The sequence below is a fragment of the Lates calcarifer genome, linkage group LG17 (genome assembly GCF_001640805.2).
Source record: "Lates calcarifer isolate ASB-BC8 linkage group LG17, TLL_Latcal_v3, whole genome shotgun sequence".
In the NCBI taxonomy this organism is placed as follows: Eukaryota; Metazoa; Chordata; class Actinopteri; family Centropomidae; genus Lates; species Lates calcarifer.
Window position 1 is genome coordinate 11,635,208 of NC_066849.1, and position 16,420 is coordinate 11,651,627.

General features: G+C 42.1%; 1 protein-coding gene across 1 annotated transcript in view; it reads right to left on the reverse strand.

Annotated features, from left to right (window-relative positions):
* Positions 1 to 16,420, reverse strand: part of tle2b (TLE family member 2, transcriptional corepressor b) — a 75,580-nt gene that overhangs the window by 18,873 nt on the left and 40,287 nt on the right. Inside the window, 5 exon segments of the mRNA XM_018673422.2 lie at positions 135 to 275; positions 2,792 to 2,808; positions 4,325 to 4,505; positions 6,850 to 6,924; positions 9,060 to 9,122. Of these exon segments, the coding sequence (XP_018528938.1) occupies positions 135 to 275; positions 2,792 to 2,808; positions 4,325 to 4,505; positions 6,850 to 6,924; positions 9,060 to 9,122 (477 nt within the window).

Below are 16,420 nucleotides of genomic sequence, written 5' to 3' on the forward strand. Positions count from 1 at the left end.
TGTTTGTTTATTTCTCATATTCACGCTTATTATTCTTGTTGTATTCAATGTGTGCTGTGGCATCTACTCATTTTCTTCACAGGCATCCTATGAGACTCAGCTTATCCTTATTAAGGACATATATAAACACGTACATAGGAGTGTGGTGGGAGAGGCTCTTTGTCGTCACAGCGCCTCCTCTTGGCCTCAGCTCCTCCCTGCGAGGAGGAATAGCCTCCTGATGGGCCCTGGCGCTCCTCGGCGGGCTGACTGTCTGTCGATGACACTGACTTACTCTGGAGAAAGACAGGGAAACACAACTTTTTATAATCCCGGCATTGTACAAAAACATAAAACTCACCCACTTCTGCCACTGTATGGGGTTACGATGTGAAGAAACACACACACGCAATCACTCTGTAGACATGAGCTCAGGCAAAGATGAGGAAAAATATGCTGGGCAGAATCAAATATTAACAGAGAGCCCCATAAAAACACACAATAATACACACATACGCACACACCAGTGTACGGCAAGTACAGCTGACGTAAGCACAGGTTAAGACGTAGCCATAGAAGCACACAGGACAGCCTATAAAGCTAATTAGTGTTCCTCCCTCGACACACCAGTCCTCATGTAAAATATGACTCTCATTATTAGGCAATAAAGCTGCACAGGCGTGTTTACAATACAGCCTGGCCTGGTGCTCAGGTCTCAGAAAAGCCGCTGAAAGCATTGTGCTGTTTTTACACCAGGGCAGGGGCCAGAGGTTCAGCAAGGGCCACTTGTCATTCTCTGTCCCCATGTGGAGAGGGACAAGAACAGCGAGGGTTTAACACACCAATGAGTCACACAGGAAGGAGCCCACGCGGCCGACAGGAAGGAGCGCTGGACAGAGGAGAGGAGAAACCACACAATGGACCTCAGTGCAGCTCAACAAACTTCCCTCTCTTCTTTCTTCTTCCTCTCCTCCTCCTCCTCCTTCTCCTCCTCCTCCTCCTCCGTCTTCTTTTCCCGACTTCCTCTTGCTGTCCCTTCTTCCTCCCCTCCATTTAAAATTCCAACATGTTTTACTAGCGTGGTGCTCTCCAACAAATGCCAATTGATATTCAACCCCTCCACCACCACCACCTTCCCTCCCTCCCTTCCCAAACGCTGTAATGCTTGGCTAAGTTCAGCACAAACCTCAACTCATGAGAAAACTATTTTCCTGGTGCTTAACAATCAGCATTGTGTTTGGCAATTAAATTATGCTAAGGGTTTCACTGCGGATAGAGAGAGAGGGAGGGAGGGAAAGTAAAGTCAGTAGCGCTCTTAAATCATTTTCATTTCGCAATAAAAACCACAACAAAGACTTGCTGGTATTTTTTTTAACAACCTTTCCCTCCCTATTTTTCTTGTTTTTTTTCCCCCCTCCTCTTTAGTCACTCTCATCTTCCTTTTGCAATTTCACTCTCCATCTCTCTCTAATCCCCCCCTCTCTCTGTGTTATCAACAGTTGCACTGATGAAGGCCAGCTGTACATTGCAGCCAGTACAGTAAGAAAGTGTTCACACGGCCTCCATAAATGAGACCAATCTGTAGTCAGGGAGAATAGGACTAGCAATAGACGTCGACTGAATTTCAATCAGCCCATTTGCACTGCATTAATTCTCCAGGCAATTATGGGGGACTTTTAAATACACTGACATGAAATGTGCACAAAACCTGTAAGGCAAGATGAACACTTGTATACATTTCATGTTTCACTGCATGCTGCATTGACTCAGTTTGTCTCAGGATGGATTTGTGTTTTTTTTTTTTAATCCCTCAATTATGGCAACCTGAGACACCATCCTCTCACCTCTCATCTTTACACTTAATTACAGGACTGTTAAATCTGAACTCCAAACAGTCCAGTTGGTATAACTGCACACCAACTAAGTCAATCTCTTCAGCAGAAAGAATAAAGGTGTGTTACTGCCTCTAATCTGAAAAGTCACACAGGATGGATTTGTTATATAGCAAAATGCCATCGTGGTTGTCAAAAGAAGGACAGCAAAAGGAAAAACTCTTGTCATTGCTTCCTGCATCACCTTCTTTCCCTGAGTGTAAGTGCACATACAGATTGTGAAAGCATGTTCTTCTAGAGGTGTTTGTTTCACCTCACTATATGAATGCACTTGTGCAAATGTACACTCTCTATATCAACTACAGGTAGAGCAGGTCAGGTTCTGTTGGGATTTTTTTTAAGTGGTTTTCAGTGACATTATCTTGAAATATTTTGTGGTTCTTTGACCTGAGAAATTTCAGAACTTCAGTCCTTGTTTATATTCTATACAAACAATCCACATTTCTTATTTTGAGTTGCATTCTCCTACAGACACTAACTGGAGTGTTTTGGACAACATTTGGCATTAACTGGGTTTTAATCCTTTCATTTGTTCTGTAAGTCTCGTAGATTACGAGAACATTTGTGGTGCTGATAAACAAACACTTGTTCATCCATTCACCCAGTTTGTCCCGGTTTGTTCTTCAAGATAACAGCAAACTGCTGTGAGCTCAGATGTTAGTGTGATGTAGAAAACCTTGAGAAGCTCAAGGTTGATGGTGCTGAGCAGCCATTGTGCTGGTGTTGAGCTGTGCTACTCCTGGCTGAGCTCCAGCAATACACAGCCTTTTTTTTTTTTTTTTTTGAGGCCACTTTACAGTGCGTCTCCATTTCCCTCAGTTTATCACTGTCATACACACATACACACACATACACACACACACAGTGAAATGTGGGCGTACACAACATTTATATCAATGTACACACACACATCTACTCACCCTGCTGGGTGCTCCCTCTGGGATGGGGCGGAGAAAGGCAGGGAGAGAAAGAACAGAGTAGAGAAAACAGACAGAGTGAGAGAGGAGAAAGGGGAAAAGAAAGAAAGTTTGACGTCAGTCCCGATAATAATAACAACAGTCTCCCAGTCAGCCAAGGTTAGGCTGAACTACGACTGCTCCTCTCTAATAAAGATACAGACCCGCTATTGTGCTTGATTCCAGTCTCCTCTCCCCTCTCTATCTTTCTCTCTCTCTCAGTTCTCCAACCAGACAAAGCTCGCTGTCTTCCCCTGCTGCCTCTTTTCAACGCTCACTATCTTTTCACTCGTCCTTCGTCTCGTATGTAGGAGCAGAAACACACACTCACAGCTGCAGACATGCATAAGCTCTCGCACAGATGCTTAACACGCCAATATGAACACATTGATCTCTCTATCTCTCTCCCTTTCTACTCTCACTCATTCCCTCTTTTTTTCCTTCTTCTTCTTTCTGTCTAGCTCTCCTTTTATTCATGAGAAAGTCTCTCTTGGCTCGGTGCCTGAAACAGAGCGCAAAGATAAGATACTCTATCGGGGTGAATGAAAGTTCATTGGGAGAAAGCATTTCCCCTGCATTTGCACAAGCACCATGAATATGTCTGTCCACAATATGACAGCAATCTAAGCAAGGAAGTTCAAATTCAGTCCAAAGGGTGAGTTGCTGTACAAATTACAAAAAAAATGCCACAAGTGATGTATAGAGTTAGTCTGCATTCATCTAAAATGATGAATTTATCTATTTTTTCTTCTGCAGCTGTTGTCAGGGTTTCTGTTTCTTCTGCTTTGTGACCATTCTGGTAGGAAAAAAATTTAACTGAATTAAACACACACATGCACAAGTGTACAACCAGAAATAAGAACATCTTATGAAGAAAATAGACAATCATTGAATGGGTGATATCTGTTGACTTCATTATGGATAGTTTCCCAGACTCTGCCTCACTTGTATTGAACTTGCTAAACATCTTCTCAAAATGCTCAATGGTGTAATAGATGAAACATTTTGACTGACCTCAGACAAAACCAAGAACACTGATTTTCACTGCAGAAAAACAATGATCACGGCTGCATGGCCTTTCAAGGCAAAAAAGTATGCATTGACTAACAAATTTTTAACTGCCTCTGGTCGAATCCTGCTGTAAATACTCTACAGTTTATCCCATATCTGCCAGAATAGTCTTCCTATGAACTTTATGAACGTTGCCTTCAAACCATGGCTCTACTGTCTTTTAGTTAATGACAGCTGACTGTAAGATCAGAAAAGTTGATCAAGAGTCACAGTTTTCAGATTTTTATAAAATATATTTGCCTTTATTAATTTGATTTTATTAGCAGGATTCAGGATATAATTCAGAGATTACATGTCTGGAGTTTTTCTTCCTGTTGTGCATCCTGAAGTTGGCTCTTGAAGACTACAATGCCAGTTAATGCCACATGAAATCCATTTTTTTAGGAACATTAGAAATTAAGGATTAGAAGTCGACAATCTTTTTACCTCGAAGATGTTCAGGGTCAAGGTGGTTGCGTTCATCTTTGGACGCAAGGTGGGCCGAGACCCCCAGGGCCCCGGTCAGCGCTAGAAGCCCAGAGCCCCCAGCGCCCAGGGACAGGCCTGATGGGTGTGGCGTCAGGGGGATGCCAGGGGCATGGTGAGATAGGTGCTGGAGCTGCTGCTGCTGTGGCCACAGGGAAAGGAGGGAGCGGGGAGAGGGAGGGGTCGGGGAAGGGTGGTGTCATACGGGGGGGGTTAGAAAAGACGGGGTTAAAACAAAGAGAGGGATAGAAAATGAGCAGGAGAAAGTGATGAAAGAACAAAGGGGAAGGGAGAGGGAGAAAGTAGGGGGATGTGCTTAGAAAAGTGGAGGTGAGAGAAACAGGAGGAGCGGAGAAGGTGAATATAATGAAATCCACATGGAGAGCTCAACAGTAAGAGATAGAGATAGATAGGATGTGAAAGAGATTAGTGGATTAAAGAGATGAGAGTGATGGACACCAAGGACGAGAAAGAGGAAAGGGAGAGAAGGCAAGAAAGAAAGTGAACGTTCGGGATACACAGGGAAAGTAACAGAGGTGGAGATGGAAACCATGAGAGTATGAGTGAGAGAAAGAAGTGCAGTGGGGTAAGAAGAGTGAGGCGATGAATGGGATTTATTATGAAGGGAAGGCAGGAGGAGGAGAGAGAGAGAAAGAGGCCAAGGGAAAGCACAGAGAGGGTAAAAGAGAGGGAGGAAAATGTTTTGAGTCGGAAAGTAAACGATGGGGAGGAACAGAGGGAAATCATGGTGGAGGCAGTGAAAAGTGAAGAAGAATTAGATGAACAGGGGAGAGAAAATAGGGAGAGAGGGTAAATTAGTGCAGGAAGCGGGAAGGAAAGTGTGCAGCGCGGAGAGAAAAAGATAAGACATAGCAAAAACAATGGGAGAGGAGAAATGAGGACAGTGCAAAAGAAAAGAGGTAGAAAATGATAAAAGATTACAAAAGGAGGGGTGAGAAAATCCAGACAGAAAATGAGCACAGAGGAAGAAAAAAAAGGCAGAGAAAGAGGAAAAAGAGAAAGACGAGGATAGAGAGAGTGGAGAGCAAAGAAGCAGCTACAGATAAAGAAAGGCTATTATCCTGAGGGGAGCATTATGATGTGTTTTCGTGTGTTGTTTTGTCGAGCTGGTGTGTTAGACACACATGCACACACGCAGACACACACCTTAGTGACAGCAGTGTTTGTAGTGCTGGGAGGAACAAAGGGCTTTAAGTAGACAGTAATGTGATCAGTGCTCTGACAAGCTCTGGAAAGCCCCATCTACCACAGCACTCAGGAGCATCACTGCATCTGTATGTGTGTACATATACATACATATGTGCAGAGAAGCATGTGTATAATATGTTGGTGATCAGGTGATCATGCACTATTAAAAGTATGTGTGCGGCAGGTATATTGTGAGGGTGTAAAATTTCATTATGGTAACTCTATAGTTTATGTATGTGTTTTTTTGTTTGTTTGTTTTTTTTAGATTATATATGTTTCATGCTTTAATTTAATTTAAATATAAGCCATCTGTTGCCCACTGTACATTGTCGAATCAAAGTGTTAAACACAGAAACCTTGAAACTGGGCTGTAATTACTGTAGTGTACACCATACTGTTGTTGTACAGTGAGCAGACAGTAATGTGATTTGTGCTCTTACAAGCTTTCATGTCTTCTTTAGAATTGATCCATCTAATGACAGTCACTGATTCCTGTCTCTTTTTAAACAGAGCTCACACATAAGAGACTGAGAAAACCCTACTAGGTTTAAACTGTGTTATTTAGCAAGTTGGAATGGCTACTCCAAAATGCTAATGTGTCTCTCTATACTAATAGTTACTAATTTCCACTACCAGCAGCCAGGAGCTTTATAAACCGCTGCTCAACAGCTATTTTAATGGGAGCAGTGATTCATTACATCTTGTTATGTTCAGTTACATCTTCCAGAATTGCTAACACCATCCAGTAAAACTGTCAAACAGGATGCAACATTGCAGTTGCTGTTGCCACACCTGGCTTTATACATCAGGAACATAGCCCACAACCTGGATGAGATGCTTCTTTAATATCTGATTTTAACAGGTTGGCTCCATCAGGGAGCATGAATACTTAAAAACTGGAGGATAAAAAATAATCCCTCAAAGACCAATTTTAATTTAGAAAAAAAATGATCCATTAGCCATGTTGATTCATAGCACACTATCAAAGGCTCCCAACATTAGCTATTCAAGTAATACCTGCCTGACTGAATCTTGAGTTAGCACGATCAACATCACCATCTGGGGCACAAACATCTCAAGTGATGGTTATACTACTACCTCACCTATTTGATGATCAGTTTTTCTGATCTACATATTTGTAGACCAGTGCTGAAATAATGTAAACAGCTGTCTCTTTTTGAGTGTGTGTAGGACTGGCTGCAAAATACTTATTAAATGTGTGTGCATGTGTAGGTGTGAGCATGTTTGTGTTGTCATTATGAATGGAGGTGACTCACCCCAATAATGGCATTGAGTTCTGCCATGGTGACCTGCTTGGCTCTCTCCACTGCTTGGACCACTTGCTGCTGGTGCTACACACACACACACACACACACACATACAGACAAACATATTGAAAATATTCATCGCCACAGAAGAAAAGCAGGTCACACTGTATTATTAGATGTTAGTGTAAATATCAGGACATTGCATGTACAGTCAGTAATCACACAGCAGGAACCTTTACATGAACCAAACTCAGCTTGTACAATGTGTATAAATGTAAATGTCTGGATTGGGCAACTTTGCACATACACAATGCAAACAATGACATAGAAGTCACATAAGCAGAAACACACATATTTTACTGCATATACACATATACAGATAGGTGTGCACTCACTCATGCACAGACATGTATACATACACACACACACACACACACACACACACACACACACACACACACACACACACACACACACTCAATACCAAACTAACTAAAATCTCAGTTCTCTTTACACAAAGTCCCAATGTAATCAGTCACACAAATGCAAATAAGTGTGTGCAACAGTGCTAGCCCTTGCACACACACACACACGCACGCACACACACAAAGTCAATATTGATCAAACTGACAGGGCTCTGACCTTCCTGTCTCCACGGAGCACACTCATCAGTGCACACTGTGTGTGTGCAGATTTGTGTGGAATAATATAACCAATGCACCAAGAGTTCACTCTCATTTTATCTGTTTTGTCGTCATGCCCACAGCCAGAGAAACAATCATATCAGTATATTTAACTTCAATAATCCTTCTCCTCTTACTTATTTAAGTTGCATATAACAGATATAAATTAAAATACAGCTTTAAGTAGCAGCTAGTGGAAGACTACCCCACTTGCAGAAATTGTGATTATGTGTTGAATGATAAGGGGGCACAAAGCAATTTTTACCGAGTGGCTATATTTAATTTAAAGATAATGGGCTCTAGATGTTCTGAAAACAATATAATAAAGTCCAGGAGCCATCTTTATGAAATCCTATACTCTAATGCCATAATAAGTAGTTCTTTGTCGTTTCCAGTGACACTGATAACTGGGGGAATTTGTTTGTTATCAGTACCTCCTGACCTCATACAGCATGTTGCATGTTGAGCTCACAGCAAATGTTGTACACCATGAGACATGAAATCATTAGTGCCACAAAAATCAGCTGACTATCAGTTGATGTGGTGGTCCTCTCAAAGCACAAGAGCTGCTTTGATCATAATGCAGTAATGTGAATTGTATTTGCCACGCTAGTAAACTATGATGAGAATGTTTATGATTGAAATATATTCACACTTCATGGCCATGACATGCTGTTGTGTGAGAATTTTTATTACATTTTGTTACATTTGTTCTCGCACTCGTATTATGAGTCAAAATTTTGTCAACATAATACAACTAAAACAATTAACAACAAATGGAAATGGAACTAATTAGCTTCAGATTTCATACTGGTTTTGCCCATGTGCAACATTGAACTGAATTTACATGTTTGCTTTTTAATTTATCTACTTAAAATTAGCCAGATGCTGTGTTTAATGAAGACAGATTTAGTGAAACGAAGGGGGTGGGGTTTGCAAAGCTATCAATCGGTTTGTTGATTGATTCACTTTTCGAACACAGAGGGTGACTTATTGCAGCAGCTTGCAATAACTGGGATGAAATACCCACAAGGAAATACTGAAAACCAATGAGCTGTGTTGTCATTAATATGCAGAATCCTTTAACATTTAAAAGATTTTTATCAATTAACTGGTCAATAATACAAATCAAAAATGTAATCTACTATAAAACCACAAACTACAGCCTCAAAACTGACCATAAACTTGAATTAACATATTTCTCACACAGTAGCAATATTTGTTACAGTAATATTGTATTACATTGCAGTACTGGGCATTGGCAGGTGTTTCTGTTTTTGCGGACAACTTCAGCACATTAATTACAACACCACTTGATGCACAAATGTTATTATTTTTCTCAATAGAATAGGCACTACCTGGATTTATTTCCTCCTTTCAACATGCTCTGCTATATTTGATATATTCAGATTTATTTATTACTCTGAATGCGAAGAAAATATGATTTAAGTCCGATGTGTGAATAGTTCTGTCCTGACTATGTGTGTGTATATCTTGTGTATACGCCTAAGTGTGTCTGGCAGTGGTGACACTTACCTCTTGAGAGAGGAAAGGGATGATCTGAGCACAGATGGCACTGAGACGCTTGACAATCTCCGCCTGTGATGGGGAAAAAAGAGAGAGAAACGAGAGGGAGAGACAGAAGGAGAGAGAAAGGGATATACGATCACATTGCGTACCGTACAATGAACACAGCGCATATGATGCACCTTTACAGCACATTAAGCCTTCGCTGCATTAAAACACCTTCTTAACGAGCGAGGAGTTGTGTCAGTGACAACTCTGTGAGACTGAGAGAGAGAAAAAGGGGGGATGGTGGGGTGGGAGCGAAAGCAGCAGAGAGGTGGAATGATGGAAGCAGCATTAGAGCTTCAGTCATCATCAGGTCTTTTAGCACCATCATGGCTCTCATTTAACTCGGCCTTGCGCTCCCTTACTGCTTCGCTCTTCCTCTGTCGCTCTCAAACACACACAAGCGTATGAGCGAACAAACACAGGTACACAAAGAGCAGGAAATCTCAAGAGAATTCCTCTCTCTAGCTCTCCACCTGTTGCAGGCGGCTATTCAGTGCCATTGCATTTGTTCATTTCCTAAAACTTGTAAAATCACCCCAGAATCTTGGACTGAAAATGGTGAATAACATCTTGCTCTCAGGTTTCTTACCCCCACCCCCACACATTCACACAACATGTACACGTGGCAAACCTAGTAAACATCCACAGAATACAACTGCCTGCACACACAATACAAGCACACACGAACACATAAAAACATCAACGCACACACTCTCTCTCTCTCTCTCTCTCTCTGTGACACACACACACACACACACTCGCGCGCACACACTGAACCTCTGCGGTGTGTCTAATTCTATCTGTCTGAGTGCCCTCAGCCTCATTTTGTTCTCTTCTTCACTCAGCCGTTCTCTCTTTTTCTACAACAGCTCTCACACTGAGCCATTATTACCCTATTCATCCTCTTCCTCCCATCCCTCCACTACCACCCCCACCCCCCAACCCCCCTCCTCATCTCTCTCCACCTCCCTTGCTCGCTTTGTCTCATTTTCTCCCATCTTCCTATTTTTCTATATTATTCTGTTTCTCTCCGTTTGGATTTATCCTCCCTCTTTTCCTTCAGCTGCCCCTTTTCTTCCTCAAACATCAGTCACTTTCTTCTGTTTTTTTTCTTTGTTACTTTGCTGTCACACATTACCACTGACACACTCATATTTCTTTCACTTTTTCCTCCCTCAACCTATCTCACTTTCTCCCCTAGTCTCTCTCTGTATCCCTCTATCCTCACTAACACGTGTTCCTGGCACCCTGAGATACTGAACAGGATGAGAAAGAGACGGAAAGGGGGGTGGGGGTGGGGGGGATGGAGGGCAACACAGTGACTGACGGGGCTGTATGCATCGCTATAATAAGGCTGACACACACACATGCACATACATACACACACATACACACACACACACACACACACACACACGATCAGCCAGCCTGTCACTTATAGCCAGGCTCATCATGACTTTATACACCACCTATAACCAGACACCGCCTCATCACACAATGCATGTATCTGTGCATGCATGTGTGTTCACTAGTTGTGCCTGAACTCCGCAGCATGTTTGTGGTATGTGTGCACACACACATCTATATCTATATGTGTACGCTGACTACAGACAGGGAAGTGAGAGTGTGAGAGAGGAAGGGAATAGTTTTTTTTTTTTTTGGAAATAGATTGCTGTGTCTGCATCTTAACTTGTGTATACCATATTAAACAAGGACGATAATCTTCCTGTATTCAACTTGCATCACTTTTTTGAAACCTCGGTTACTCTGCTTGACTGTACTTGATGCTGCTTTGCTCCAATCTGTTCTACTAGATTACAGCTGGAAATAAAACGAGACACAAGGCACTCACATGTTTGGCAGCCTGCATAAAGTCCTTACTGTGATTCTTGACACTGATAATGATCCCAGCAGAGGCTAACAATGGTGCATAGAGCCGGATATGTTGGCTTTGTTAACAGGTAGCCTTCACAAATAGATCTGTGCTCTTGTTTGAATTAGCCTTAGCTTCAAGTCTTGGAATTGGGAAAGGTTCTCTTATCTGTCAAAAGTCGTCACAATATGGTAACAGTTAAATCAGCGAGTTGCTCAACCCTGATAAAGATCAACTGACTTGTGAAATGGTTAAACATGGAAAAATCTGATACCAGGGACAAATGGTAACAGTTTATATATACAGGGCATGCATTAGACACTTTACCTCCATTCACTTAAGTATACAGTATTTTCTGTTTTCAATCAACTGTCCTCCACTCAGTTGTATCTCTTCACCACAGGGCTATACCAACTCCTACTTTCAATCCAATTCAGATGACCTGACTCAGTCTTGGTCGGATAAAAACCAATCTGACAGAACTGATGCTGGACCATATGTCAGGTCTGAACAGACTGAACTGAACATGGTCTGTTTATGAAGCTGCTTTCATGTACTGTTTCTAAGGTGGCTGGCTGTGACTTTGAAAGCTATAAAAACAACCTTAACTGAATAGATATACTGCAAATAAAAGAGGATGAAACAAACAGTACAAAGAAAAGAGACCTTTTGCTCAAAAACGTGGATGCACTAGAAATTGAAATGCTTGCAGCGCAGTTTTGAATAAAGGCTATATATATGAAGAAGAATCAGTCTTGACAACTAAAATAAGATCATATCATCTTATCGCTGTTGACTCTCAGTGCATTTAGCACTATTAGGAGCCCTTTCGCACTACACCAATTTCTTTGCTTCATTGTTACTGATAAAATTATTTATTAATGAAAGCTGAAACACAGAAACTATAATCATGCTATATTTTGTTGCTTCATAAATGCAAAATGTTGTTGATAAGTCAAAGATCACCAGCTCCATGTTCTGACTGCAGGACAGTGGATGGTGTCATGAGTGCAAGGTGCCAATCAGCACCAAGGGTTATACAATGGAGTGAAAGTGAGTTGGGCAGAAGCGCACCGAGCTGGGCCAGGTGTCAGAAACAACATGGCGCAGCCCTGCCAAAGCACAGCCACCAAGGAGCACTGGCAAAGACTGGCCCGGATGGAGGGATGAACGGATGGAGGGATGAATGCAGGAAAGGAAGAGAGGGGGCTGGTCAATAAACACTAGAGGTTGGATACGCTGCCAACTGGCATAGGGACAATGAGAGAGACAGAGAAAGAGAGATAAAGTGTAGGTGAGAGAGAAAGAGGCACACAACAGCTTTTCATGTTGAAGAGCAAAAAAATCCCCAAATTATTCTCCAGACCACAGACAAAGAGACAGAGCAAGGGAAATTGGGTGGGGATGAAGAAATGAAGAAGACAACAAAGAAGGAGGAATAAACTGCAGGACAGGGACAGCCTGTTCCAGAGGCTGTCAGATCCTGAGAGACATGGACACACTCACACTCACACACAGACACACACACAGACACACATACACACACACACACACACACACACACACACACACACACACACACACACAAACACAGGCAGACAGACACACACACAAACACAGCAGCAGCTTGTCATCTCATCAGATCATTGACAGGATGATAATCTCAACCAGCAAAACGTTTATATGATCACAGTGCCTTATTGCTGCAAAATGATACAACCTGAGCTGTGTTTTCTTTGTTGACCGAGTGTTTTGGATGGTCCAGTCAACTAAAATCTACCTAAAAATCACATTAAAATAAACACAAATAATACTCCAAACTCCCAAGTAGCCCACATACTCAAACAAGCACTTACAAATAACAAAGCAAACTGTATTGATTTGTTTCTTGCAATCATTTAGGGACAAGAACCAACAAAGAACACAATCTCATCGAGTGAAACTCTACAACTTGGCAGACGCAGAAAGTTGAGCAGAGTTTGTGCGAATGAGCAGCGATTTGGTTTGGCTACAGTAAAACCTATTGAAGGGCAGGTGTATTCACCTCATGTTGCTCAGATGTAAAATAGATTTTGATTTCAGTCTGTTTCTATCAGGTGAGGAAGGTGAGAAAAGTTGCTATTGACTCCTTCTCTTCAGAATACCATGTGCCTGTCTATTTAAAGGGGAACAGAATAAAGCATGGAGGACAATATCGAAAGACTGAGCAGATCCCTATGAGGTTTCATGTTGAGTGTACTACAGAGGAACATGGAAAATAACATTTCATATAACAATAAATACAGTCTAAAATCATGTCTCTATGCATTTTTTTAAGCAATTGAATACATCAACAATTGACTCAAGTTAGAATATTTCCATTAAAACTTCTGCACTACAGACAGTGGTACTAACAAGTAACAAGAGGCACAGGAGACAGCTAATGTGTGCGCGAGTAATGAGAATACATCCTGTCTGTGACTATCTGTGTATGTGTGTGTGTGTATATGGCTTTCTGTGTGAGCATGTTGTGTGTGTTCCCAAACAGACAAGTAAATGGATATGAAAACACTGAGTGACATCAAGGCATGACGCATAACGAGCTGTATTTGAATCTCAGGGAGCTAAAACAAAGAAAATGGCTTTAATACAGGGAGTGTCAGCAGGTTATAGTCTGAGCCCAATCTATCGATGATCTATGAATTTCTCTATTTCCACAATAGCTGGCCAGCCATAAATGATATGATGTCATGAGGAAAAATTTATTACCATGAAAATATAAACATACAAAAGTAAAGGTCATATTTGGTATCACTGCAAAACATTTTTCCTTGACCCAACATTTTGCACCTTGCATTCAGCTGTCAATCAGGGAAAAAAATTCATCGGAGCACAAGAGGCAGCAGTACCAATTTCTATACCAACATTCGGCTCAGTGGACAAGAATGCAGTGCAGAGGCAAGAGTTGTGCTTTGTGTGAGAGGCATAATTCTCTATTTTTCTTGACTGGAAAAAACTCATTCCCCTGCACTTACTTTGCAATTGCCAGCACTATTGCTGCGGCTCTCTCGCCACCCACATGTTTAACCCACAGTGTGAACGCAACATGTTCCTGCCTGTTCCGCGAAGGCCGTAAAAAGGCATTCTGGGGAAACTTAGAAAATGATCGAACTAATATAGAAACAGACGAGACAGGTGGGTAGATGAGGCGACGGGTATGCTTAAATAGAAAATAAAAGCATTGGCTTTGGCTCTCCATCACAGAGTGATGCTGTAATAGTGCGTCTGCATTTGGAATTTTTCCTTAAATAATGAGCCAGAGTCTGATTGTTCTGACAAAGACAAAGATTGTTTCAGAGGAAGGGGGTCTTAATGGAGGAGGATCTGCCCCCCAGCTGTTTTCTTTCAAATGCTTGCGATGACAAGGCATCCTGCGTTGTGCAACTGCAGCCTAATTGGCAGACTTAGGAGGTAAGAGGGAGTGATATATAAAGACTCATACGTAAAGCCTTCTAACGAAGACCAGAAATTGCAGGCAAACTCGAATGGTGGATGAAATGACAGAAAACTAACTCGGGTTTTCCTTCTTTGTACGCATTTCACTTCTGACACTAAAGTGAACTTCAACTGGAACAACAGGGGGAAACCACTTCCCTGTGAAAGATCAGCATTGTGTTTGGTCTCCCAGCATGACGGCAAGCAACAGTGACCGTGTTCATCTTGCCAATAAAGCTTGGTGAATTTGAATGTGATGAGCGTGGGTTGAGATTGGCACGGGAGGAGGGAGATGGTGCCCAGTGTGCTCGGGCACTGCCAGCTGTGCCAGCCTCCGAGTCCCACTATGGTTGAGCGAGCCAGCTTTATGGGGGAGCTCTGTGGTGCCTGTGTGTGTGTGTGTGTGTGTCTCAGTGTGTGTGTGTGAGTGATACCCCTCTCCTCACTCTAATTGCTCTCAACAAAAATCTCTGCCATCTCTTTCAGCTCTTGTTCTGTTCTCGTGCCTTGCACCTATCGCTTGCTTGTTACTGCAATAGTCGCTGGTTTGAATACTTGGAGGCAGGTTGGGAAACAGAATGAGTAACGGTTGAGCACAGTACTTAACCTCCCAACTGCGGGAGACTCCAGCTGTATCAGACAACTTCAAAGTGAGTGCACGCCACAGTGAGAATGTGATGCATGATGTTAATGGAGAAAAGGCTGCACGCCCAGTCAACTTTACCTTGATAGAGAAAAAGGTTATACAAAATAATTCTGTGGTGACAAGAGGAGCGCTGGCAGCTCTACTTCTTATGACTGGTTGCTCATAAGGTAGGTGGTCCAAAAATGTAACCTTATTCTACTGTTACACTATGGATAAAAACTGGCACATAACTGGCTAAAAACATGTGAAAATTTGTTTGTAAGTTTGTGCCTGTGTTAAAATTCACAACAACAGTAGAATCACTCCCTTGCTCACTCATTCCATTTTTCCACACAATGAACTCTTCATTAGAGCTAAAATGATTAATTGATTAATTGATTAGTGGATTAACAGCAATAAATGTTACATTTTCCAGAAATTTTCTAACAAAAAATGCCAACATGACCTAATGTCAGCTTCTCAGTTGTGGAGATTTGATGCTTTACTCATTGGTGATATTCAGTTTTGGACTGCTGTTCAAACAAAACAAGCAATTTGACAACATCACCCTAGGCTTTAGGAAATGGCGGCCACACAATTAATAGATTAATCAAGAACAAAAAGCCAGATTACTTGAGTAAATAGAGATTTCGGACTCTACCATCACCGACAAGTTCAGGTGTCAGGTTTGTACGATTTTTTGATTTTTTTGCATGAAGTAGCGTACATGCTATGAGGTGATTTTGGACATAGCCCACTGTATGTTAAAGTGCCACACAGCCTTTGTACTTTGTGTGTATGGCTGTAGACTACCCTCATTTATTTTCAAGAGTCAGAGGGTGTATACACATCACACACACACACACACACACACACAAACAGTCCTGGAGCTTATCTCTGTCCCTGGCTTTCTAATTGGACTGCTCTCCCCTCTGTGAACAGTTGAAGGTAAATATTTGTAGCCAATGACGTACTAATCGCCCACTGATTGGGGTTGCAGGAACAGAGCTGTTCAATGAAAACAGCCATCCCTTGCTTCCTCTCTCTGAGCCACCCCCCACCCCAGCCTTCTCCTCCCCTCTTTCCTCTTTCTCTCCATGCAATCAGCCTTCTTCTTTCTCTATTCTGTTGGCTCATTTTTCCTTTTTCACAGTATCTCTCTCTCTCCTGCTCTATGTCCTCTCGCTCTGTTTTCCCTCAGTGCACTTGGCCTTGCTCTTTTGCTCGCTCTCTCTCTCTCTGCCCTCCTTCTCCTTCTCTCTCTTATTTCTCTCCCCTCCTTGCTCTATCTCTCTGCCCTGCTTCTCTCCCAGAATCTCCCTCCGCCCTCCCTCTCTTTTCTTTCTTGCT